The 27,871-nt window shown below is 38.4% G+C and overlaps 1 protein-coding gene across 5 annotated transcripts; it reads left to right on the top strand.

Annotated features, from left to right (window-relative positions):
- The first annotated feature begins 1,216 nt into the window (after nt 1–1,216).
- LOC102237670 (supervillin-like) lies at nt 1,217–27,823 on the top strand. Of its 5 annotated transcripts, XM_023349479.1 has the most exons (34): nt 1,227–1,474; nt 4,919–4,996; nt 5,086–5,408; nt 6,841–6,996; nt 7,105–7,272; nt 8,982–9,013; nt 10,057–10,118; nt 10,815–10,960; nt 11,602–11,821; nt 12,308–12,771; nt 12,875–13,001; nt 13,956–13,997; nt 14,092–14,154; nt 14,947–15,021; nt 15,108–15,207; nt 15,287–15,355; nt 15,449–15,632; nt 17,918–18,084; nt 18,158–18,265; nt 18,338–18,474; nt 19,445–19,592; nt 19,703–19,848; nt 20,542–20,717; nt 21,677–21,821; nt 22,584–22,887; nt 22,976–23,127; nt 23,503–23,605; nt 23,681–23,888; nt 23,967–24,100; nt 24,177–24,332; nt 25,210–25,353; nt 25,456–25,568; nt 27,024–27,179; nt 27,350–27,823. In XM_023349479.1, the coding sequence occupies exons 3-34, from the start codon at nt 5,128–5,130 to the stop codon at nt 27,437–27,439; spliced, it is 4,776 nt and encodes a 1,591-aa protein (XP_023205247.1). In that variant the 5' UTR covers nt 1,227–1,474; nt 4,919–4,996; nt 5,086–5,127; the 3' UTR covers nt 27,440–27,823. The 5 variants fall into 5 exon arrangements, with proteins under 5 accessions (XP_023205251.1, XP_023205247.1, XP_023205249.1 ...); XM_023349480.1 differs by having other exon boundaries at nt 1,228–1,474; nt 4,919–5,408; nt 23,684–23,888; XM_023349481.1 differs by lacking the exon at nt 14,092–14,154 and having other exon boundaries at nt 4,919–5,408.
- The last annotated feature ends 48 nt before the right edge of the window (nt 27,824–27,871 follow it).

Genomic DNA, 27,871 nt, shown 5'->3' with positions numbered 1-27,871 from the left:
AAACTGCTCAAAATTAATGTTATTGCATGTAAACTACACTTATTAATATTTTTCAACTGTCTTTCACATTTTAAAAAAAAATTGTTTTTGTTATTTTTCTATTTTTTTCTTTATTTTGTGGCATTTATTTTTGCCACAAAATAAAGAAATGTATTTTGTGAAAATTAAATTTTACAAAAATCTCATTTTGTAAAATTTTTGTAACTCTGCAGTTTTTTTGCTTTTAGATTAGTTTAATAAAAATAATTTCTTTAATGTATTTGTTTAGGAACCAACTGTGAAGAAGTAACATAAAATCAAGCGCAACCAAAATTTGACATGTTCGGTAAAGGAAAGCATGAAAGGAAAAGGACAAATAAATGACACGATTAGCTAACTTTTATAGAAATACTCTCAATAAACACCAAATAATTTTTGATAGATGCGCTTTTAATGGGTCTGTTCAAGTTTTGTCTAAAGTTGTGATTGATCATATTGTGAAGTACATGCCTTAGAAAAATAAGAAAAGTGAGCAGATAGAGAGAAAAAGAAAAAGAATAAAAAATAAAAGATGCGTCTAAGTTGCATACTTATTATACAGAGAAGAATCTATTACTGCAATGATGGATGCTGCAAAGAGTGAAGAAGACCACAATCATCTTAAAGGACTTTAAATGGTATGGATCAGTTTTTGTTCCTTTTTAAATTTGATTGATGGTCATGTTCACCTCCTTTCTTGATTTACTGGTAAAGTGGCTGCATTTGTCTATGCTGCTTTATTTAATTTAACTTCCTCTGTTTTCTTACATCTTTCTGTTTTTTACAGGGATGATGGGGGAAATGCATTCATGTGAGGGTAACTGGTATGATTTTACCGTATATATCTGCTAACAAAGCAATCAAAATATTTTCATATTGGACCTCATTGTTTTTACAACAATTTGGCTCAAAATGATTATTTAATCCAAGCCAATTGGTCTGCTGCGTTCCTATGTTGTCACATACAAGTTGCATCTGCACAGTACACAAGTAAAAACACAAGTTGTGATTAAAGTGTATAAATGCAAGGAAAAATGTTATCGATTTCATTATACCTCCTATGACGTCACTGCATTGAAGCTAGTTTTGGAGTGAGTAGATTTTATCGTAGCAAAATAATGCAAAATAAGTTCACACAAACGGACCACGACATGTCATTATATAGATAAGAAAATATATTTAAAGCGACTTATAATGATGCGAAGGGAAACTTTGAATGGTAGCTTTAAGAGTTTATGTAACTATCAGGACGGCTCGAAGGGAGAGCCCGCAACATTGACGTCCGGTCACGATAGGGGCGTCCCAGGGTTCGGCCGTCTATTTATACCTTCTCCCCTTAATACGGAGAGCCACCCCCAGCTGCGACTGTGCCTACATTTGGAGCGACTCACCGCGGGGAAGGATCAGGGGAAGGACCGCCGGCCGGCTGGAACAAGGCTTACGGCGCCCATTCAATGTAAGTACTCGCTTCTGTTCAATAAGCACGTATCTTAAATTTTTTTTGAGGACGCATTAAGAGTCCAGAACCAATAAGCAGTTCGGAATGAACTTTGTAATTTTGCCCTCAAGACAGTCGAGAGAAATGACCCACATGTTGGTTTGACCTGCGGAAGTGTTCATCATTTTTGTCTTGAGTAGCAAACAGCACGAAGTTGATGTTTAATAGCCTATAACACAAATATCAAGTTTACGCACCAATTAAGGGGAAGAGTTTTCCAAAAATATTAGTACAAATTGCATATTTCACGCCTGTTTTCTCCAAATTTGTAAGGATTAATTGAATATTTCACAAGTGTTGTAGTATTCCTATATTACTCTAAGCTAGTATACGCAATAATTAGGAAGATATTGTAAATAATCTCACCATGTTAGAGACTTCAAACTAAATATTTGTCTCTACTTGATGCAGGAAGTTTTTTAACATCATGCATAATGCAAAACCATTGATGCACTTTGAGTGGAAGCAGATGGATAATAAGGTGGAGAGACAGCGCTTCCTGTCAGGCCTGCTGCCAGTGTTTATAACAGAACAGTAAAGGGACTGTCTGTTAAGTGTTAATCTTACCTATGGATAGTGTAATGCAAGGCTGTCTTTGTGGTTTGCAGGAATTTGTCCTTGAGTTACAGAAATCATTGGGAGCTTTGCTGCAGGTAACCCAGCAGGGTAGGTGTAATTGGTCAGAGGCTTATTCCTGGCCAGCCTTTTAATCTGGTCTGCTGCAGAAACCTTTTGATTCCTCTCCCACTTCAAATGTCTTTAGGTTAATTTAAAATGTCCATATTGAATTATTCTAACAGTTTTGTAATAAAGGACAGAGTTTTTTTTTAAAAGCTTTTGATAATTAGTTGAATATTTTCCTACTGCCAGTGTTCAGATCTGAGTCTGTCTGCACTCATTCTCTGCTGCTGGGTGTATTTCCAGCTTGTGTTGAAAGTGCTCCAGGATTAGAAGCTTGTGATCCCTGTTGAGCCTCGGTTGCATTCTCCTCTCTGCAGCTCACATGACTATTGCTCTCTGCAATCTCAATTCTTTCTTGTGTTTATCCAAAGACGACCAAAGAGCATACATAATAACGATTTAAGGGGGAAAAAATTGATCTTTAAAAAGATTGAACTCTTGTTTTAAGGACATGTTTACGTGTGCATGCGTTGACATAATCACTTGAGCAGGATCTCTGCATCCACTGCTAATCTTATGTTCCCAATATCATGGAGCCATTTTGATATCTTAACAAGCTTATTCTGTTTTTACTTTCAGATAGAAAACAGTTTATTGTTGTCGATGCATGTACAGTTGAAACCAGACATTTGCATAGAATATTTGTAATTACGTACAAATAACTTAATTTTCAGCATATCTAAAACTAAAAGCATAATATTTGGATCAAATTGAAAATTAAAACCAAAACTAGATCTATCTATAAATGGGACAGTCATTACTCAGGTGGAAAAAATTAGACTTCTGGGAGTCTCTATGTACAACCGACTGGAGTGAGTGGAGTTACAGTTATAGGAAGACAACTACGGTACTTATTATGAAAAGATGTTTACATTAGATATCCTTAAAATTTTTAATTTTAAGATTGTCTTGTGTCACTTGCAACATTGCCTCATGATGCGGTCCAGTGCTTCAGAAAAACATTTAATCGAACTGCAATTAGTCCAAAACAGGGCGGCTCGTCTTCCTTTGAATTGTTCCAAATACGCAAATATTATCAGGATGCACAAATTACTTCCACATGCTTTGTTATTCAAGCACATGGAGACAACAGCACTTGTGTATTCTTATGTAGAAAGCCATAGTAGTAGTAAGCTTCCTTATTTCAGCTGATTTTTAACACCTTCAAATGCCTGCCAGTTTACTTTATTTTTTTTTCTGAATTTAGTAGAAATGCATTCTCTCATTTCCACTTTGGTCATAAAGTCATCTTCAGAGTATATTAAAGCTTAAAGGCTTTTCTTGCTGGGAAAGATTAAAGCTTTAGATTGTAACGTTGGGGCTCCTTTGAAGTAGGAGATCACATTTTTTTGTTCAGATGGGTCAGGTCTGACAAGCTGTTGCAGAACCGTTGTTTAGTTACCGGGTAATCTGTATTCTTTTGCTTTTTGCTGTGCTTCAATCTACCAGCCTGTGGGTAGCGGTTCAAACGATAAACTTAATATCTTTTAGAGTGGGACTTCTGCTGCCAGAACATCCATTCGGCCTCACAGCAGATTCATCTGGTGCACAGTGTCTGTGAATCCTACCTCTTTGTTCTTCCGCCATTGTGCTTCCTGCTGTAGGAATGCTGACATCTACAGTTTAGTAAAGCACACAGACACACACACACACACATACACATGGAAACACACATTTATTTTTCTGCGTACAGTGCTGTGCAAAAGTCTTGATCCACATCTCATTTGTTTACGTTACGAAAGACTTTCCTGCTATCCCAACTGGTAATGATCAATAGATCTCCACACTTTTTGGGAGTTTTGCAAAGTTTTCCCTAAGTTTTATCACACTTTATCATGATTCAAAATTATAGTTTTAAATATATTACATCAATGATATTTAAAAATAGATTTCAGGTTCAAGTTTTCCTTGTAGAGTAAAGGGACTTTCCTTGGTTGTTTGTGTCCATGTTGCTTGGGAACATATTATTTCATACAGGATGTTGCATGTGTGCTTAAACACATTTGAAAGTATATTTAATCAGACAAAGCATTTATTTATTTTACATAACATCCCCTGTTTAGTGGTGATGCAGGTTGCTTAAGTTACTATTAGTTTTGCAGAAAAGATCAGCTAACTTTGCAGAGACTCGCACCCTGAGTGGAGCTGAGGTGTTGAATTTCAGTGCAAGAGGAGATTTTTGACTCGGCAGGCTGGTGCCGATCATCTTACATGGAGGAGAGAAGGAGGAAAAGAGGTGGAACTAGATCAAGGATATTATGCAAAAACTGCAACTCTTATATGTTGCCATCTAATAATTTTGCACACAAACTTTTAATTGCCTGTTGAAGAGTAGGACTGTTCAAAAACAAACTCATACTGTTGTTCTTCACATTTTCTGTGCACTAACTACTCCTAAAGATTTGTTGTAGAACTGTTCTTCAGTTGAACTTACACTGAGCCAATAAATGTCAGGATGCAGGGAATTTTGTAATGAATTTTTTTATTCATTTTCTATTTGCATTTGTTCTAAATTATTATAAGTGAAATGTATTTAAAGTGGCTTCAACAAAATTATTAAAATATTCAAAACAAGACAACATGGAGAAACCTGAAACGTTTGGGAAGTAAAACTTTGAAAGGTTGCATTTGTATTCATTCAACTTTACTCTGACACCCCTTAATAAAATCCAGTATGTTTCTTGACCTTTTATTATGCCACTCTTATTTTTTATCCTTCAGGCGAAACATCTCACTTCCAAAGGCACTGATGGTCTCCAACACCTGATAACCGATGAGCAAAGCAAAAAACGTCCTCAGGTCGGATGGAATCTGAATGCTGCAAAAATTCAAGCTCAAGCTGAGAGGACAAATTTCCCGTATACTTTTCCTTCCCCCATGCTCTGCAGTTAGTTGATAAACAGATAAACACCAGAATCAATCAGAGGGACATGGATGCATCAGAGAAGCTGGTTCTGGAGCCCAGAGCAGAGCGGATTGCCCGCTACAAGGCTGAGAGGAGGCGAGAGCTGGCCGAACGCTACGGAGACTTAGAGGAGCTTCCCTCCAAGTGGGTGAGACGGGATGGAAAGGAGCTAAACAACCCAGCGACCTCAGCACGTGGCGGGGAGTTAAACTCAGACAGCCTCGGTGAAAGAATGAACGGCAAAACGCGAGATGTTACAAATGGAGTCAAGGCCGACGCTCCTGGAGAGCAAAACTACCTGAGAAGGTGAGGTGGAAGACAGATGATTATTTCTAAAATTAATGGTTCTTATTCATATATAAAGTTTTACTATGAACACCTGTTTAAGAGATAGGGTTTGTCCCAATGTTTTTATTCCACGTTTCTTCTCGGTCCAATTTTTGTCATCCAGGTGGTTCACAAATTTTCTTTATGCTCCCAAGATCTTGTCATCTAGTTGGGCTAGAAATCCCTGGTCATATAAGGTGCACTGTAATTATTAACCATAGCTATAATAGGATTTGTCATGGAAATTAAGATTTGTTACATTACTGAAATTGTCATAGGTATATTTTTGTCTAAAAGGGAATGTATTATGCAAAACTCACATTCTACACAGTTTTGTATTTCCATTTGGGTTTCTACTGCGAGTGTAAGCACTTAAAAAAAAAACATCCAACCAGTTTTTGGCTGTAAGTTTAGGTTTTTTGTCGTCTGGAGAATTAGTTGTTTCAAAAACCTCCAAAATGTAACATCACAAATCAGCAGGAACTGCCCCTCACTTAGCAAGTAACCGGAAGCTCAGCCCGTTACCTAGCAACCCACGCCAAGCTCCAGCACTTTTGGTCAGATGGCTTTACCACTGTATAGGCAGTACAATGGCTGCTGGAAAAGGCAAGTGTTTTGTTGTTGACTTGCCATCCAGAAACCACTTGCTGCATTCTTGGATGTGCAGGAGGCTCCACTTCTGCTTTTCTAAGGTATGCGGTTGAATAATTGCGCATCTGTTTGCAGCCAATTTCACATGCGAATTTAAACGTTGAGTTGCCAAAGCCAATTTTTTTGTCTGAAATGTTGCTAAATATAGCAAGAAAGTTGTTGAATTGACAACAGTGAGTGACTATCTTTAAATGCAAATGTGCAGACATGACCTGGTGGGCCGGTCTGCCAGTCAAACCTCTCTCACAGGAGAACAGAAAAGGACAGTGGTTATCCTTTGCTGAGGTAGATAATATGGGTGGAAAAGATCGGCTTCACATATAAGTATCGACGGTTCACCGATCTGCCAAATTTTAGGAAATAGGCACCAATAAACCTACAGGCCGATAAATAAACCGGCGTTGCATTTTTTATGCATTTATTAAGGCCTCCAAATGTACAACAGGTTGAAGTTACATTATGAATGTAAATCCCAGCAGCCATTCGGTATTTCTCAGTCATTCAAACCGCTCACTCTCTTCTTTGCTGACTTCCACAGTTGCTTTAGTTGCTAATTAAAACTGACCGCTCCAAATCAACAGGGGTTTTATAACAACTGATTTTTCTCTTGCTGCCCCTGTCCTGTCTTGACTCCTCGTGTGATTTCAGAGGCTCTTCGTTTATCCTTGAAGTTGCATCTTTTTCTGCACAACTTCAATCCTTGATGGAAAACTGCAACTGTGAATTTTCTTTACGTTTGCTGCATTTTCACTCACTTTAGCCAGAATTGCCAAGATTCTGCCAACGTCCCAAGTGAGGACGGGCTCCTTGTCCATCCAGGACCCGATGCCCCGCAGCTCCACACTCGGGTGTTGGTGGGCCAGTTGAGGAGTTCCCTCCTCCAGCAGACAGAGGGCAGAGCAGGCCAGGAGAAACTGTAGGGTTGCCTTCAAGTGCGTGATCCAAACCGTGTGACCTTCGTACGAGTGTTTACCGCCATCTTTCCTTTTCTTTTTCTGTTTTTCTCTGTGTTTATGGAAACCAGTGGTCCCGATCCTGGCCAAACCACATCCTCTCTGGACCTGGCGGCTGGTTCTGAGGGAGGCCGGCGGCGGAACAGGCGCTACCTTCAAGGGTCAGGAGGAGGTCGCAAAACCAGCGAGCGCTTCAGGACTCAGCCAATCACAGCCAATGAGATGGAGGAGAGCACCGGGTAGGAGCTGTTTCTCATATTTAGTAGCAACTCTGGTAAAGTAAACCTTTAGATAAATGAATCTTTTCAGATAGCTCGATTTCATACTTAATATTTTAGAATTTAATTTGAGTTCAATCATGCAAGTGGGAAAAATGGAAATCCTGTTAATACTCAAAATTTCTCTTTAACATTTTATAAAGTTTAAGCAAAATGGGGATCCTTAAGCTTTCATCTTTTTCCAGTCAAAATGTTCTTGTATGTTTTAAAAATGCATACACTCTAGTGATGTTGCAGTACTTATCCTCCGTGTTGGCATATTGCATATTTAAATTCATTGGTTTTCTGGAGTGTTTTGTTTCAGATCATGGTTCCAGTTACATTAGGTCTGGACAATATGACTGAAAAACATATCGCAGTATAAGGGTTTCATATCAGTCAATAATGATAATTATTGATCAGTTTCTTCTTTTAAATATCTGAAATATTGCCAAACTGATGACGTGACCTTTCCTGTTGTATCAAACTGTTCTTCTCATTTTCTCCCTCCTCACCTCACCGTCGTGTTTTATTCAGTTAACATGAAACTGCTGCTTTGTAAGTTACTCAACAGGTTGTTGCTAGGTAACCAAAGAGTGAGCGAGTTTCTTGAGGCCACCAAACTTGCTTTGCTAGTTGTGAGAGGTTAAGCAGCCAAAGCCTTTCCTTTGCCTACATCTCCCAGAATGCTGTGCGGTTCTTCATTAAAGTTCAGTGAAATTATTGAAAATTCAATTTTACGTATAGTCTATTGATTATTTATCGCAGTATGTATTGCTATTGATTTGTTTCCGACCCCTAAGTTGAAGCTCTACCAGCAGATATCAAGCTGGTAAGACAGAAAAGGCGTTTTCCCAACATGCCTCTTAAACTGCCAGTTGTTATTGACAGAATGGTTGCTATGGAGACGTGGCTACTCCAAGGAGCTGCACTTTGTTGCTCTGCTGCTCTCCTGCTGTGTTGGCTTTGGAGATTTTTTTCTTTTTATTAATTAATACTCGGACTGTAAAAATGTGTGATTTCAGGTGAGAAATTATTTATTTGTAGCCAGCTGTACATGTTGTCTTTCCCATTTTGAAGAGTTGCTAAGAGAAAGAACCTCAGTGTTTATATACAGGAAGAAGAAGTGAAAACAAATTAGGAACAGAAACTTTAATCAGCAACTATTTCTTAACTTGGATGTTTTGTCAGACGATATATTCAAATGTACTGAAATTAAATTCAGTTTTAATTTATTTAATTGCTTTTAATAGCTTTTTCAGATAGGTGCTAACCAATGGGGAGGTTGCTGTCTTATAATTTGTGTTTTAATAATATGGTTATTGGCTTTATTTTAAGCTATTAATTGTTATTATTGAGATGTCATCCAATACTCAACTGTAACTGTTCTTAAGAAAACTTTGACACGTTTTTCTTAGCTGAAAACATTTTTATTTGAATTTTCAATTTAAAAAGTAACCCTTTAGCTGAGGCTTCAGACAGAAACCTTTAGGTGGTTTGCATGAGTCTGTCCTTCATTCTGTGATCAACGGCGGCGTTTTATCAGGAATGCAAATTTTTCGAATTATCTTGATTCTCCGAATCTGCAAACAGAAGCACAAGGACATTCACAGTACATTTAAAGCTGGATCAGTGTGAGAACACTCTGAGCTCTTCATATTTATATTTAACGCCATGGTCTCCTCTTCTAGGCTCTTGGATGCAGATGAAAATGACAAGAAAGGTAAAAAATTTGTTTTAGTACAAAGAAGGTTTAGTTACAGCAAGAGTATTTTTCTTTGCATGCTCTGCAGGAAATATGTTTTGTATTTGTTCATCCATCTTGCCCAGTTGTCTCTATAAATTCTTATAACTGCAAGGGAAATATACCAGGTTATATTTGGAGGCCCACTTTGTTTAATATGGTGAGAGATGATAGGTTTACGAGTGAGGAACTATGTGGGCTTGATGCAAAGTCACCTCTCGTCTTATTTGACCTCAGCAGAAAAAGATTGTAAGTCAACACAAAGTGGTTTTAATGGTTTGTACAATGCTAAACAAACAGTAGGTGCCTCTTATTGCACTTACAGTTTAAAGAAAGGACTATTTTTCACTGTATTTTGTCTAAATATGTATGAAAATAATGTTTTGTGACAAAACTATTCTAAGAAATATATGTACATGTACATAGACATTTATTTTTAAAGAAGTAAGAGGAAAATTATTAGTTGTTTGCTATAGCTTTGAAGAAATAAAAACCTAAAAATAAATTAGCCGTACATTTCTATTCAGTCCCAACCACCTTCATTTTTTGGGTCATGTCATTTCTAAATTTGACATCTTGAAACTAAAATCTTTACAAAATATCTCAAGTTCAATCTGATTGGATAGAGATCATCTGCAAACTTCTTGCCACTCTTTGCTAGATCATCTAAAACACAGATAAGGTTTTATCTAAAGTTTGTAAAGGTTCAGGGTTGTTGGCAATTTCTTTTTTAAGAAATATTGTTATTTGAAAGCACTATTTTATTAAATATTTCAACCATTTGAGAAATTAGAAATTATCTCTTAAAAAAATTAAAAGGGTTATTTTTAATACTGAAGAAACTGAAGTTGAAATACTTGCAGATGAAACATAAATAACCATAAAGCGGTAAAATGTTAGTAATTATACTCCATTTATTTCAAGAAGAATAATCATTAGTGACTCCATCTTTGTTAATATTTTGTAATAATTTAAGTGTGTTGCCTTGCAACATTTACATCTTTTCTTATTTCTTCTTCCAGCGGATGTGAAAACAGACGAAAGAGCCAAAATGAGCGTGGCTGCCAAGATGTCTCTGTTTAAAGTAAGCATGTGCTCTGAAACAAGAAAACTCATTGCAAATCTTAACCTGTTTATTTATTCAAAGAAGCTACTTAAATGTGTCAAATACAGCAGAAATGTAGTTTGTGTTCTGAACAATTTGAGACTCATGGTTAAAGTATCACTGAACATGTAGAACATCCAGGTTGTGTGGTGGAAACCTGGACCAGGCTCCTGTTGCGCTCAGAAGCTGAAACGTTTCAGTTTTATTCCCAATGACTCAGGTGAAAATGTGCCAGACACTGTAGTGCCATTAACAACCAGCAGCTGTGGTAAAATTAGTCTGCTGCGCTGCAGAGACGGGCAGCGATGAAACCGATACCTGCAGGTCTCCAGTTACATTGTGACCTGTTGGAAGTAAGCTGAAAGTAAGATGCCAATATGCTTTATCCACTAGTTACAGTGCCACTTCGCCTGCCTTCTTGCATCAATACAGGACAGTGCAGTGCTCTGAGTCATCTCTCAGTAATTTAAATGTATGAACTAGCCTTGGACCTCTGACTAATACCCCTCTAAATGATTATAGAAAACGTTTTCCATGTTTGAAATCACATATCAAAGAATGAAGGAAAATGACAGTTTATAGCCTTTCTGCTAAATCCTTACATTAGGATCCACCTTTGCGGAAAGTTTCATTTGATGCCTTGATGAGTTGATAATAAATTTTTTGCTTCTTTAGGAACTGGAAAAGTCAGCTGCCTCCGATTCCTCAGCTCCGTTGAAGCCTCGCTCAGCCAGCAGCTTACATGAGCGGAGGATGCGGCGTAACAATGACCTCCGCTTTCTCACTCAGCCAATCACCTGTGAGGAAATGGTTTCAATGAGGTGGGTAGAGATGTGCAAGATATAGGAGCTTGTTTTAAGTCAAGAATTCCTTAATATTGATGAAAAAGTACTGGTTTCTTTGGCAAATTATTTCCCTTTTAACAAGACATTTTTCCCATGTTATCAGTGAAATAATCTGCCAGTGGAGCTAGTACATTTAAAAATCAATATTAAGGAATTATTAACTTAAAACAAGCTCCTATATCTTGCTGAAAAGTTACTTGTGAGTTAGTTTTGCCTTATTTCAAGTGTTTAAGATATTTTCACAAAAATAGCACCCAAAAATACTGGGTGAAATGTTGTATTTTTGCAGTATAGAGCATTATGTATAAAATGTGTGTCAGATTTTTCCATTCTAAGAGGTAAAATGCCTTATTTTTCCAGCGCTACTACAGATGCAATCAAAGGTTACTTGGATAAAATTAAGCTGCAGATCTTTTTAGCTCTACAGTTGAATCACCAGCTGCTGAATGGAGTGTGGTGGACTCACTAAAAATAAGCAACACTATGCGATAAAGGCAGTGGAGGAACACAGTGTGCTCACCAATGTGTTCTCGGTATTTTATAGGTCATGAAAAAAGAATAAATATTCTGATGGCACAGTTCTGCATGGTTGTAGCTTATTTTGTCGCGTTATGCAGTGCTCCTCCTGCAGCGGAGGTCCAGTCTGGACAGTCCGAGTCAGTGGAGGACGGAGATGAGAGCTGCAGGATGAGCATGAGGGAGAAGTTGGCCCTCTTCAACAGGCTGTCCGTATCTGGAAAGAATGGCTCCGGTCCCGCTGACGGGCCACCAGACAGGCGAAAACAGAAAGGGGCCCGGTACCGCACCCAGCCTATCACCGTGGACGAAGTCAGTCTGGTGAGGAGAAAATGAGTCAAAGTCTAGTTTTAATCCTGAATTAATGGGTTAATTCATTAATTCATTTAATTTCCCTTTGGGATCAATCAGATAGTTTTGAATTTGAATTTTGTATTTGGAAGTTTAACTCAGAAAAACCTCAATGATTTCTGAGGAGCATTACGGCTTTTCCTTGATATACATATGAAACCTTTGGGGCTTATTTCAAATGTAACAGACACAGTCAAAACACAAAGGGTGAAAAATGTGCAAAATGTTTAAAAGGAAAGAATAAGTCTGCCTCTAAACATGCAGAAAAAGAAAAAACAAAACCAGGAAAACCACAACAACAAACAACATATGCATATATTAAAATAACATGCATAAAATTGTTGGAAAGTATAACAGTATATAGCAATTCATATTTAGTGGCAACCTATTGAGTGGTAACCTGAAAACACCTGTGTGTGTGAATTGATATCTGTTTTCTGTCCCATTTCACTTCAGCTTCAGAAAGGCCCCATTCAGCTTCCCGCCTTCAGTTTGTCCCCAAATCTGTACGACAGACAGCAGGCCTCGTCTGTTAACCTGAAACCCAGCGAGGTGCGCCTCACACAACCGAAATCCGAACTTTCAGAACCAGAATCAACACAACGGGGCTTACAGGATCACAACTCTGAGCCGTGCTTGAAGGGAATCCTGAAGAAGAGCCGCCCTGATGACTCGAAGTGGAGCGGGACTGATGGGCAGGAACTGCCGCTGCTCAACCAGCAGAATGGTGAAGACTGCACAGATCCAGAGATGTTTGGGAGGTCAGAAAGACCGGAGAGGCTGGAACCACACAGAGATGCATCAGTCAAAGTAGCTCCATGGAGACAGAGAGTTCGAAACAGGAGGGAGACCCCGACACAACTCTCATCTGATCTGGATTCACAGATCATTTCCTCTGTGGGAAACGGCTCTGATGCTGGGTATGTAGCAAGAGCTCTCCCTCTTTAATGGCTCTGATATGAGAACATAAAGAACAACTTTTTAAAACACATACTTGTTTTTTATTCTGTGTGATTTGTCCAGAACACAAGGTGAAGAGCAGAGTGTGGGGAGGCTTGAGGAAGAAGACAAACCCAAACAAAAAGCTTTGGTTTCCGTCAGAGTTTGTTCGCCAAAACTCCAAGAAACAGCAGAGTCACTGAGAGGAAAAGTAAGGAACAGACATGCATTTATGTCCTTGTAAACAATTAAAATTAATAATAACACAAATAAATGAAAGAGTTTTAGTTATTTACATTTCTAAACATTTACTGAAGGCACCAGGCCACATAGAAAAGTATAAAATGTTTGTTTCTTAAAAAAAAATATGTAGATGGACACTTTATAAATACAGCATCCTAAAAAATTATTATTTTCTCTCTCTCTTGTTACAACCACTAACTTTGGTGTGTTTTATAAAGATTTTTATTTCTCTGAGCAGCTTCCCTGCCTGGTATACTGCTGACATGTCTCCAAAGTTCCAAGGAGAAATTTAGTATTGATTTTCAGAAATGGTCAAAATACTGAAAAGATGCAGAGCTTTCAGACCTCAAAGCAAAGAAAACAAGTTCATATTCATTTAGAAACAACAATACTAATGTTTTAACTCAGGAAGAGTTCAGAGATCAATATTTGGTGGAATAACCATGCAGTGTTCAGTCAGTGGTCTCTTAATTTTTTCCAGAGCTGTATGTTACAATTTTTTTTGCTTTCATTTCATTTGCATATTGTACTTGCTGTGTTAGAGGTTAGTGGGTTCACTCGTCCAGCTGGCTTTAGATCTTGAGACTGGACCTGCGGTTTGATTGGACCTTTGGCCGTGACACTGAAACCCGATATAGCATCTCTCAGCACAAGCACTCTGCATTTGGTATGAGATCAGACTCATGTTACTGGGAAACATATTCAGACCAGTTATGTGGTTTATCACAGTTGGTGGAATGCAAACAAACATTTAATTATTTGGTAGTTAAATTGTACCCCTTTTATGACCTAAAGATCTCCTCTGCAGCAACACACCCATGTTACATGTATATCTGATATTTATTGTGTTTGATTTCGTTCTTCTTTTGTTTTTATGATAATTTGTTACGTGATTTTCCTCTCTTTTGTTTTTCTTTTGTAGGAGAAATCAGAAAGCCCTGTTCTTGAGGCACCTCAGTGCTGGGTAAAGCTTTCCAAAATTAATCAAAGTCCTATATCCTCATAAAATATAGTTTGAACCAAACATCTTTAGCCTTCTACTGTTTCTTCTCTCCCAGGAACCTGTCTTTGCGTCTGTCTTTGCTATCAATACACCCCAATATATCATGTGTTTTAATCAGGTAACCTTGTGACCTGCTGTATGGGACTTTAACTGCTGCTTGTCGTGATTTCGAGTGTTCAGCATGTAGTCATAAGTTTTTGAAAGCACATTCAAAGAAATGTGGTGGCTGCAGCTAAAGTGTGACATTTCACTTACTCCAACAACCATTTTTACTCCATGTTTTGCATATTTTGCATGGTCCATCGGCTCCTTTTCTGCACAGAATGCAACAAGCAGCATGTCTAATAAAACAAGCAACTTCTTTGTGCTCTCTAGATTTCTTTGATTCAATAAGAAACAGTAGATGACCAAAAAAAAGAGAGAAAAACTTCGAAGACAATTTTTTACAGAAGAAAAATTTAAAGGAAGAGAGAAAAAGAACAGAAATTTTCCCCACCTCTTTAAAAAACTCCCTCGGTAATGCTGTTTTAGGAAAAGATGTTTCTTTGTGTGAAATTTGAGAATTAGTCGTTTGCTCATGTTTATTGCATAAGTTTGCCTCTTTGTCACCTAAGGTGCTATTTATTCATCCAGAGTTGTGCCTCTTTAAGGGATTTGTTTAAGATCTTATTTCATCTTCATCGTTTCAGCTTTGCAGCTTGTTTGTAATAGCAGTACTACAAATATACTTTTTGTATACAGACTTACTGCTGTTTCAACATTGAAAACAAAAGCTTCCTTCTCTGTAAATACTACATCCTTCTTTTATTTTAAATGTTCATTGAGTAACTTTAAGACGATTGATCATGAATGTCTCTGAATGTCCACGTAATCATCTGTTCATTGTGTTTTCTTTTCTCTTCATCCTCAGACCGTCATGTGCTTTGAGGCCCAGGAAGTCTCCTCTCCCACAAAGAGCCCGATTCAACCGCAATGGAGACAGAAGGTGATACATGCTGTCACTTTTTCTATTTTCTGAATTTCTGAGAAGGTGATCTGTATCTTCATATATCTATTTGTGCTTCTACACAGAGTAAAGAAGCCGAGCCTGAGCTTCAGATGGAAGAAGGTGAAGAGAGGAAAACAGAGCAGCAAAGCAACAAGCAGGAAACTGAGATTAACATCGAGAGAAGTGAGTTTTATTCCTCTGGATTTGGTCTGGGTTTGACTCTTTAATTTAACATTCCTGTGTTTGAAAACTTTGCATCCAGGATCTCCTGCTGAAACAGACAGTTGTGATATTTCCAATAAGAACATGGACTCCAGCGATGCTTCAACAGGTCAGAGCTGCATCAGCTCTTCAAACTCAAGAGTTTTTATTAAATGCTAAATTCTTTCCTTCACTTGTCTCTCTTTGTCTACTGCTTCTCTAGAGACTGTCCTGCACATCGACCCTCCTCATGAAGAGACACCTGCTGATAGGTTGAAGATATCAGACGGAGGTTTCTGTGGCAGCCTGCCGCCTCCTCCAGCTGGCGGCACCACAGCATGCGGCGATGTTGCTGCTACAGAGACGGACCAGGACCTCGCCATCCTCTGCCAAAGCAGCACGCCCATGTGAGTTTTGGTGATTTCCCAACATTATGGTTTAAGTAGAAGAAAGGGGGGATTTATTTTTACCTGCTTCATTTTATTTTAAATTCTGAAAAGTATAAAGAAGTTTGGGTGAGATCATTGGGCATATTACAAGTAACTGAATACTTTTCATGTATTTTAATGTAATTTATTCACATTAAATACCTTTAAAAGTTAGATGAAAAGAAAATCTTGCCAGTTTGTGGCAGTAAGATCCCTACTTTTTTTTAGATTTCTGCATTAAACCTCTAATTTACTCCAAAGTTATCCAGTATTATCCACAGCAAAAAAAAAAACAAACCTTCCCAAGCATTTGTCATCTAGTTTCTAGTGCAAATGTCTTAACTAACTTAGAAGAAACTTTCCAGCAAGATACATAAGCTTATTTTATTCCTTAATATTGATAAACATTTACTAATTTCACTAGGAGATTATTTCACTTGTCTCATGGGGAAAATGTCAAGTTATAAGTGAAATAATTTGCCAGTAGTATTTTTTTAATCAATATTAAGGAATAATTTACTTAAAACCAGCTTCTATGTCTTGCTGAAAGCTACTTGTAAGTTAGTTTTGTCTTATTTCAAGTCTACTATAATATTTACACATGAAACTGGACCAAAAATATGTGGTAAGATTTTGTGTTTTTGCAGTTTTGAGACTGGATTTGATTATTAGATCACAATTTAATGGTTAAAAAATTATTTGTAAATAATTGTGTTGCATTTGTGATCAACTATTTATTTTATTTGTGATTATTATTTTTTTAATCAACTAGTAGTTTGGATGTTTTCCAGCCTTTTGACAATTATAGTGATCACAAAATATTAAAGCTTTATGGTAGATTAAAACAATACCACAAATAGTCTTGTATTTTTCTTTCCAACTGTTACAATCTAACAGTGTTGTATAGTAACGAAGTAGAAATACTTCACTACTTTACTTAAGTATATTTTGGAGTACTTCATACTTTCCTGGAGTATGAAAATGTTTGATGACTTTCACTTTTACTTCACTATATTTCCGAACTTAATTGCGTACTTTTACTCCGATACATTTTCAATGTGTGGTTTAGTTACTCGTTACAAAGAAGCGAGAGAGAGAAACAAAGTGTTTTGACCCCACCTACTGATTAGCAAGTAGCAAGCAGGCTACCGAACAAAGTCGTAGCCTGCTTGCCTGGGCTTGTTCATCACCTCCAATAGGATACACCTGTTTCGCTTCTCCCATTGTTGGGGAAATCAGAAATCAGAACACCTTACACCGGGCGGGTGGGAGAGACGTACAGAGAAGAGTGCTGCCCGCACTGACGCGGCTCAGGGATTACGTGACACGCAGCGCCGTGCCCTATAATGCACTGTAAGCTATGTAATGTGTTTTGAGGCAATTGACCACAATCCCGGACAATTTTTAAATTCCCCCCGGACATCTTTTTAGGTCTGAAAAGTAGGACATGTCCGGGAAAAAGAGGACGTCTGGTCACCCTAGTTCAATGGGGGACAGAAGCCATAGCGATAGCAATTTAGACTAAATTTAACGAATATAGGAAAGGCATGCAAGTTCAAAACCACAAACCATTAACATGTGCTACTCTTTAAAACTGGAACAATTTATTAGCAGGTTTCATTTTGCCTGCACTTGGTTGGGTACATTATTTTAAGTTTATTTGACAAGTTTACCAAAATATAAGAAATGTCATTCAAACTTGCCTTGTTTTACTTTTTACTTGTACTTTTCATTACATTACTTGAGTACATCCATTTTTACAGTAATTTCCATACTTAAGTACAAGAAGTTTCAGATACTTTAAGACTTTTACTCAAGTAACATTTCAGTCAGTGACTTGGACTTTTACCAAAGTCGTATTTTGGAGAGGTACTTGTACTTTTACTTGACTCTGAGATTTCAGTACTTTATACAACACTGCAATCTAAAGCTAAAATTGTGATGTAAATTACCCTAAACACAGCATTAGCCTCTGAAAATTGAAGAATTGGATACAAGCATGAAACACGAAGGAGTAAAGGTAATAAAATTATTTTGATGATTGAACAATTTCCCTTTAATGGAGTCAGTATTGAAGATTTTGCTAATCTGTTTTTGCTGTGAGAGTGACATCTGCTGGTCACCTCTAGATATGTTCAGACATCTCAACGTACTTGAACAACAACCAGTGTTACTTATTTAAGTAAAACGAACATTGGTTATTTGGTTGAAAAGTCAGAGTTTTTATTGTTGGTTGTGTTTGATCATCATGCATTTGTGTGCAGACTCAGCTCAGCGGTCGCAGAGCACAGACGGGCGGTTCGTCCGTCCCGTCGGACTCAGGGCTCCAGAAACCCGCTGAGGGCTCTGGCGGCCAGAGACGACATCAGGCAGGACTACATGGGGGAAAGGGACAACAATGCTGCAGAGGAGAGGGGCCAAGCAGAAAAAAGTGAGTTAATTTTTTTACTTGTTGTCATTTATTTCACTCAGCTGCTTCATGTCGTTTAATCCTCTGTCCACAGATTGTAAAAACTCTTCCTCACCAGATTCACATCCTGTCACGTCCTCAGAGAAGGAGATAAGCAAGTCTTTTCCTCCATTCAGCAACCTGATGCTTATTCACATCAAAGGTAAGTAAATATTTTAGTGATTTGTTTGCTTATTCTGCCGTCTATTTAATCGTCCTCACCGGACTCTGGCAGGGAGGCGGCAGGTCCAGGTGCGTGTGGTCGAACCCTCGGTCCGATCGCTGAACAGCGGAGACTGCTTCCTGCTCGTCGATCCCGATCATTGCATCCTGTGGAGCGGAGAGTTTGCCAACAAGGAGGAGAGAGCCAAGGTACCCAAAGGACAAACTTGGGGCTGAAACAATTAATCAGATTAATTGGGATGAATCGATTATTGAATGAACTAATTTAGTAATTGATTCATCATTAACTGGACTCTAAACAGAGCCATTTGCTGAAAGAACAACATAATCAGAGCACTAAATAAACCAGACATGTAAAACAAATATATACATTTTGCATTTAAGATAAAAAAAACTCCCCCCGTAAATATGTTTTTGCTTCGTTCTTTTAAAATTCTGTTTAAAAATAAAATAAAATCTTCTGTCAAGCACCTTTTGCGTCCAATTATTAATCAGTTACTGGTAGATGACAAATCAACGGATCAGTTTTACATTTTATTGATGTTAGTCAAGCAGAAAGGGAGGTTTTCACATGCTGATGTTTTTAGCTGCATAAGCATCTTTGCTACTTTTACTAAAGGAATGCGTTTTAGGCAACATTTCTTTTTAATAATCAACTTATTGGTTTATTTGCATCTTTTAATGTCTTTTTAGGCAATTTGAGCATTAGAAATAACATTTAAGTCAATTATTTTAGGTTATACCGTATTTAAAAAAGTGATTGAATAACGGAAAACAACAATTATGATGAAACAGTTAGATTAAAAGATTTTTTGGATTTTTTTTGGTTTTCTTTCTCATCTTCCCTCCAACTGTCTGAGGCCCCCACAGCGCCCCCTGGCAGCCTCCACTTTGAAAACCACTGGGTTAAACTATGATATTTTAAATTGGCCTCTAATTCATTTTATGGGGAAATTCAAAGGAAATATGACCCATCCAAATTCTGAGACTATCTGCTATTATCTACTGGTATGTTTGTTCCTTGAAACTGTTTACGGCGTTTAATGTATTCAGTTTGTCATCTGTGATCTAGGAGGAAGTCCAGTTATTTTTTTCTTTTCTTATTTTTGCAAGGCCTTCTCTATTTTCTGGTGTAACTGCAAACAGTTTTTGTTTTCAGGCTCTTGAACTGGCCGCCTTCATCCAGAGCCGAAGGGAGCTCAGCTGTCGCGCCTCCCAGGTTGTCCACCTGGAGGAAGGGCTGAACTCTGACGGCCCTGAAGCTGCAGACTTTTGGAGTCTTCTTGGAGGAAGAAAACATTACAGAGGTTAGATTATAAACTTGCATGTAGTTTTCAGCAGCCATGCAGAAAAACAAAAGCTACATATATGCTAGTTTGGTTGTAATATACAGGTATTTGCTTGTTTCCTCCCACAGGTGCTGGTGCTCCAGATGAGGATGAGCTGTTTGAACAAGGCGTAGTGGAGTCCAACTGTGTGTACAGCCTACTGGAGGACAGATTGGTGCCTCATGAACAGGCCTGGGCCTCCATCCCCAGCACCGCCCTGCTGGACTCCTCTGAGGTCAGCGCCTCAGTAAACATCCATTTTCTAGATACTTTCATTTACATTTATTGAGTTACTTCTTGGGGAAAAAAATACTTTTAGTAGTATTTTTTACTGCACTGTACATTATACTTTTACTTGAGTAATATTATTATGAACTGTTACGACTGGATACTCTATTCAATGCAGAAAGAACGACCATATTGTAATCAAAAATATGTAAAACACAGTCACAAACATAGAGTTTATGTTAAAGTGAGACTACTTGTTATTACACCAGTTTAATTCTAAAGTTATTTTCTACCTGCTGAGCCTATTGGGTCATTTTGAGTTTAGAAAGATACAGTAAACAATATTTATTCTCACTGGAAGTACATACCCCTGTCCTAACATACACATGACCTACTATAAGTATACATTTTTTATGAAGTTTAATTTTTGTGGGTGTGTAAAAGTGTTTTTTCTACTTAATTATAGTGTTCTTGAAATTTATTTTAATCTTTAAAATATCAGAATTTGCACATAACGTTATGTTTTGTCTGTTTCATACGATTTAAAAATATTAAATCAGATTTTATGATCGGTTACTCAGCAGTTGAGTAACCTGTTTTACCTAATACGTTTTTGCTGCTTTTTAAAAAAAAAAAAAACATTTCTCTTTTACATGAGTAAAAATATTCGGAGTACAATTTTTGTACCTGATGCTTCCAGGTCCTGGTGTTCGATTTTGGCAGCGAGGTGTATCTGTGGCATGGACGCGATGTTTCACCCAGCAGGAAGAACGTTGCTCTCCAGCTGACTCACCAGGTGTGGGTTGGAGAGTACGACTACAGCAACTGTCGAGTCAACCCACTGGATCCCACTCAGTGTAACCCCAGCGTTCAGCCGTACGTTCAAACATTGCATATTCTAAACCACTGGCAGACATGAAGTCCTTCAAACTGCAAGATACAATAATCTGTTTAATGATACTGAGAGGCACACTGCAAAAACACAAAATTTTACAAAGTATTTTTGTATAGTTTCTGTCGCAAACATGTCATTACGCTTGAAATAAGACAAAACTAACTTACAAGTAACTTTCCATAAAGAAATTGAAGCTTGTTTTAAGTCAGTGATTCCTTAATGTTGAGGAAAAAGTACAAGTTCCACTAGCGCCGTTACCTAGCAACCACAGCCAAGCCCAGCCGTTACCTAGCAACCCAGTTCAAGTTCCACTGGCAGATTCCTTTCACTTTTAACAATACTGTCATATATACAGCTCTGGAAAAAATTAAGAGACCACTTAAAGTGATCAGTTTCTCTGATTTTACTCTTCATTTAGAAACAACACCAATGTTTTGACTCAGGAAGAGTTCAGAAATCAATATTTGGTGGAAAAACCATGATGTTTTCCATGGGGTTCAGTGCAGAACCCCATGGAAAACCTTGTATGTATTGTGTATTGTGAATGAAGCACAATATGTAAAATATGATTCAATCTTAAAAACAAAAAAACGTGTTCATAAAAATATGGGGAGCAATAGTAATCTGGTTGCATTGGTATGCAACCCCTTAAATTGACATCATCTCTTGATTTAAAGTCAGTCCTATTGGGGAACAATTCATGCACAGAAACAATGATGCAATTTTAACATTAAAAAACTAGGAGAAAAGAAACACATACTGGTTATAACTTTGTTTTCAAACTGCTGACTTCAGTGTCCCCAGCCTTGCTGGAGCTGTTATATATTTTGGGAATGGATTTTCTGTAAGTCAAGCCTGTTGGACTCTGCTTCAGATTTAGCTTCTGTAACGGCTGCATTAATATTCATGGTGGTCTTATGATGATGCGGTTTGTGCCCAGGAGGGGAGAGGGCCGTCCCAGCTGGGCCCTGCTCGCCGTGGTTACCGAGGACAACGAGACGGCGCTGTTCAGGGAGAAGTTCCTGAGCCCGATGTGTGGAAGCGACGACACGGTGGAGGTCGCTTCAGAGGGGAATGCAATGCAGGTTAATCTCACAGTTCAGTGGTTTATACTCTGATCTCTCTCGTACTCTCTAACAAAACCAATACAGCCAAAATAGTATTCTATTTTTTTTTGTAATATGATTTTCTATCTTATTTCAAAGGGGCAGTATAATGTAAAATGTACTTTTTTGAGCTTTACATCATGTTAAAATGTTATTACCTCATCAAAAACATACTTGGACTGTGGCCTTAATGCTTTCATTCATGTGTGAGAAATAGTTTAATCTCCATGGCAACCATTCAGCTGTGCAAAACGCCTGGGTGGACCTAGCCCCGCCTACAAGGCCAAGGTTCAGAGCTTCTGTCTTACAGTGCAGCCCTCCCCAGCAACTTCCCCACCCAGCTCCTTCAGACTAGCCAGCAGCAATCAGCAAACACCTGGTTGAACTGCTGAGCTTATTATTGGAGCTACTTCTCAGTGTAATACTGGTAAAAATGTTGTTAAAGGGTTAATAGAGGAGCGATGTTGTGATGATTTCTTGAAGGTGGATTTTCAGAAAGAGCAGGTGTTTCTAAAAGAGATAGAGATCCAATTTCAAGGTGTTAAATTACAAAGTCAAATTTCTTTTAAGCCATATTTGATATATACAGCATTTTTGTAACAACTGAAGTTAACAATGTTCTTGATCGTGGTATAAAGAGGCTATAAACTAGCCTGTAATACACATAATACTACCCATTTAAAATGAAAGAATATTACAAATGAATGATTTGTAATATAAATTTTCATATTAATTTTACAGTCCCTCCCTGTTGAACCACCGTCATCAGACGTCCTGACTCCCTGCGATATTAATGCTCTGGCATCCGGTGGACTGCTGGAAGGAGACGCCTCAGTCCGAACTGTTCTCTCCGGGGTTGATGTTCATCGGGGCCAGGGTGTCATCACCCTGGAGGAAGGCCATCAGATGGAGCTGAGGACCGTTTCAGTGGATACCTGGCACGTCCAGGAGTTTGACGACAGTGAAATTCAGGTGGAGAGCACTGGGCAGCTTCACGAAGGAGATTCCTACGTGATCCGCTGGACATACAGCATCACTGCGTTTGGTCAGTGACTACTGAATGATGCAAACTTATGATAACCAACACGCATTAGGATTTTTTTCACCTTAATGTTTCTTTTTGTTCATTATAGATAACAGGAATAGCCAGGATGAGCATGGGAATGCTTCCAAACCAAAGGAGAGCACAGCGTTCTTCCTGTGGCGAGGACGCCGTTCCTGTGTCAGCGGACAGGACACGGCAGCTTTTCTATCCATTGGGATGAACAACCACGAAGACTCACAAGTATGGATGACTTCTGCACTTTAAATGTCTAGAATATAAACCTAAGAAGCTGTAGAAATCTAGTTCTGTAACTAAAAGATCCTAGAATCACCCAGTACAGTCAAAATATTACAAGCCAATTAATGTTAAGGGAATTTTATAGAGTTCTGTAACTAATAAGGAAGAATGTGTATGGTGTTGTAAACATGTAAGTACAGGTAGCTTTTCAAGATAGTGTCAGTGTTTGCAGTCTTCTTAATTAACGTACAAAATATTTCCTCAAAAATCTTCACCACAGGATTGATTCTGCTCATTTTCAGCCATAAATGTATGAAATTATGTTTTGTGTTGTTTAATAAAGCATTGGGTGTTACAGTCTGTATGTTGTTTCTGTAGCTGGTCGTTCCTCAGGGTAAGGAACCCCCCTGCTTCCTGCAGCTTTTCCAGGGAGGTCTGGTCATTCACAAGGGAAAGCGAGAGGAACCCACCTCCACTGCAGGTGGAGTAAAATATGCTTCTACTTTTTCCCCAGTTTCGTATTTTTTAACTGAAATAACATTTGTTTTTCTCACAGCAGACTGGCGTCTGTTTTGCGTGCGAGGGGAGCTCCCAGAGGAGGCTTTGCTGCTAGAGGGGGACTGCTGCTGTTCCAGCCTGAGGTCAAGGGGCTCAGTCGTATTGCTGAACAGCCAGCAGGGGGTGCTGTATCTCTGGACCGGCTGTAAAGCCAACAGCAGCACCCGAGAAGTTAGTAAGAGGGCAGTGGAGCGTCTCACTGAAATGTAAAGCATGAATCTAGTTTTCTGTCTGAGTGCAGCATTTGTTTCCAGCTTTCTGTTTTTGAGTTTGGTGTTTTTCAGGAGTCCGTCAGAACTGGGCCTCTGCAAAAGCAACCCTGTGACGGTGCGTTTTGTAGAGGAGGGTTCAGAGCCCTCAGACTTCTGGACCGCTTTGGGCCAGATGGACAGAAAGGCCTATGACTGCATGCTGCAAGGTGCAACATGATGCACATTTTAGTTTTTATCATTAAGATTACAGTAAGAGACGACATTTCCGTTCTCTCCTTGCAGATCCTGGAAAGTACAACTTCACTCCCCGCCTTTTCCATCTGAGTGCCTCTTCTGGCAGATTTGAAGCAGAGGAGCTCCGAAGTCCGATCCGGCTGCCAGGGGTCGTGATGGCGATGCCCTTTGTCCAGGAAAGCCTGTACTCTGTTCCTCAACCAGGTGAAAAATATGGAAAAATTTCAAGCACATTAAGCTGTAAATAATTTAAAATATATAGAAATAATTCAATCTCTGCATTTTTGTACGCCAAACATTCTATAGAAACATTAAGGGTAGATTCATACCAGGAAAATCCTTAGGTCCCAAACAAAAGCTGACTGTATTTTTCTTGTTTGGTTCTTGTTTGCTTTCACATTTTTGCAAGTGGACTATAATTTGTAAACAACGCCACGCCAGTGACGTTCACTGCTCCCATTTGACAGAAATTATGGGGGCAGGACAAAACACAGACTCTGAAAAAAAACATGGAAGTCCAGTTTTCTGCATTTGTGCTGTTATTATATCTGCAAAGCAATTTTGAATGTTAAGTGCAGCTCATTAAACACATGTTTCATGATGGGATATTTCTAATTTTGGAACAGCATCAGCAAATGCTCTGCATACCTTGACCCACAATATGCTGGCAGCAACATCACTAAACAGAAAGATTAGGTACAATTTCTTCACAATCAGTACATACAGTAGTAGCGTTAGCAACAATGAAGGCCTCATTTTTACTATAAGGCCCTGCAACGATGGCTCATGAAGTCCAGTCAGACGTTTATTTTCTGTAGTTGTTTTGCATTGAGGCCGGTCTGTATTTACAGCCGAAATGAACCGTACCAAAGTTAGTTTGGAAGCGGAGCCAGACCACCTCAAAAAGCTGGTTTTCATGAGTGTATTCACATTTGCACAAAAAGTCCGGATCAAACTAGGAAACAAACTCTGATCAGTTTAAAGCGGACCAAATGTGTCAGGTGTGAATAAACCCTGAAGTCAAACATAACTGAATTTTACTCCACGTTATTGTTTAATTTCCTCTGCTTTCTGTCATCAGCCTTATTCCTACTTGATAACCGGTTAGAGGTCTACCTGTGGCAGAGAGGTCAGCCCGAGCAAACGGAGAGCTCTGCTGCAGCCTGGAGCCTCTGGCACAGTGAGAGAAAGTGTGCCATGCAGACGGCTCTGCAGTACTGCAAAGGTCAGGGGAATTACTTTCATGGCTAATTGCCTTAGAAATGAAGGCATTTGTGTAATGTTTTTTCTGTGTTTAATATCCTCTCATGCATCCACTCTGAACCAGAGATAAACCCAAGTAGGCCCCCACAGGCTTACCTCATCTTTGAGGGATCAGAGCCTCTCACCTTCACTAACGTCTTCCCCCGCTGGGAGAGGAGCCATGGACCTCTCACACAGGTATGCATGATTAGTATTTCCTTCCAGAAAGTAGGCCAGATGTTGTGTTGCATATTTATTTGAGCTTCTACACATTATGACCTCTGGGAGAAGTGACTCAACTGTTTCACATGTTTAGGGAAACAAATTCTGCTTTCTGGAGGGATGGTCCTCACCAATAACTGCTGTGAACAAAGTCTCAGATGAAATTCTCCTCTTTCGTACTTATGTAACAGAATCAATCGTCAACTAATTTTTAAAATATTTCCAGGGGCTTGTTATAGTATTAAAAACAAACTTTAATGTATTTGGTTATGATTTTAATGCAGGAGATGGATAGAAGGTAGTGCATAACTGTGAAGTGAAAGGAAAAAGGTGAATGCTTTTCTCCTGAGACAGCCCTGTATTTACCTCCATCTGTTTCCCATCAACTGTGACCAGAGTGACATGCATACAAGTATTTTGTCTCCTCTTATGAGAGCTTATATCCCCACATATTTGCTGTCTCCCCTGCAGAACAACGGTATTTATAGTGAGAATAAATCAAACACAGGTGGACTTTATGCTGATTTGGTCACATTTGAAGACAGAAGATAGCACTAGATTTTATTTTGGGGTATCAAAGTCAATAGACTGAATATAAATATTGTACATACCACACTGTAAAATTATTATTTGTGAAAAAAATATGTAATGTTATGGGCTGTTTTTCTTTTCTATTTTACAGTCAGAGTCAGTTAATGCATTTTTTTACATTAGGTAATTAATCCCCCCTGGCTTCACCATCAGACTAGCAAACATGCAATATGCAAACAGTGATCTATCTTTTACTTCTCAACCCCTAAAACTGAGCACTTATGTTAAACTCATGTTTTATAAATTTTTCTGCAGTCGTCTGGCAACATACTTAAAGAAATGCTGCATATCAGTGAAGGCAGAGTCTGATCTTGTAAATACTTGTTTTTAAGAAAAGTCATTGTGAACCGAAACTTAAAGTTCCTTCCTAACTTTTGCCCCTCTAATGTATATGACACTTAATTCACTATAACAGACATAGACGTTTGGACTTGCAAGGTGAAAAATGTTTAGATATTTTCATTATATGAAAACTTTATTTGAACATTTGAGTCCAAATAGTTATCCCTCAATTCCTTGTTATTGTGCTTACGGTGAAATTTATGGCAAAACTAATTTATGGAAAACTAGTTGGGATAGACATTAGTGATTTAAAATGATTTGAGCAAAGCATTTGCAAAGTTGTTCAGCAGCAAAAGGATAACCAAAAGTGTTCAAAGAAATGCAAAATTCATTTATTCATTGAGTAACAATTTGAAATAAAAGCAAAACTTTAGAACTAGTATCGTTTTTGAGTTTTTAATTAAACCGTTTTGTTTTGTTTGTTTTTTATAATTGCCCTGGTGCAGACTCCATTTTGTTATTGCCCAGTGTCACTTTCTTCATGTTGATGTGAATTAGAGGGACTCGGGGGAAGTGAAGCTGACCTTGGTGCAGGACGCCCTGGCCCAGCTCACAAAGACCCAGTACCCTGTGGAAGAGCTGCTGCGGAGCCCCTTACCTGCAGGCGTGGACCCGCAGCACCTGGAGGTCTACCTGTCTGATCAGGACTTCCAGGTAACCTGAAAGCTACTGCAGTGGCATCTTTCAACCAGCAGAGTGCAGTGTTCACCTGAAATAAATGCCTATTTTCTCATAGGAGAATCATAATCCAGAGATAAAGGCAGAACTTTATTAACATTTGTTGTTGATTTTATAAACTAACTTCTACATTGCTTCTATTTCAGGCTATTTTGGAAATGAAGCGGGATGAATATGCCTCCCTTCCCAGCTGGAAGCAAACTGATCTGAAGAAAAGCAAAGGGTTGTTTTATTAGACAACCGGATCGAGTGAAAGGCAAGCAGCGATTCTGCACCTGGGATTTCTGCCTTTAATAAGAACGGAAGGTGAAGCTGGGATAGCGCCATTTTTATTGCACCAAAGACTGCTCCGAGCGTAATAAACAGAGGAAGAAAAATCACTATTTATGTCAAAATAATGTGAGTGTGTGAACTTTTAACTGGAAAACGATTTTTCTAAAGTAACCACATGGTTCTTATAGGACATTTTGTTTCTGTACAAGTTAGTGAAAAATAAAAATCAATGGCAATAAGCAAGAAACATCAAATGGAAATGGGAAAAACAAAGCATATATTTTAAAATGGTTCAGTGCATGTCAATGCATACAAACATGGAAACAAAAAAGAAAATAAGAAATTTCTACGCCTTCTTTCATTACAAAAAAACATCTGTGTGTTTTGAGTTCTTG

The sequence above is a fragment of the Xiphophorus maculatus genome, chromosome 16 (assembly GCF_002775205.1).
Source record: "Xiphophorus maculatus strain JP 163 A chromosome 16, X_maculatus-5.0-male, whole genome shotgun sequence".
Taxonomy (NCBI): Eukaryota; Metazoa; Chordata; class Actinopteri; order Cyprinodontiformes; family Poeciliidae; genus Xiphophorus; species Xiphophorus maculatus.
This window is presented reverse-complemented; position numbering and strand designations above follow the sequence as displayed.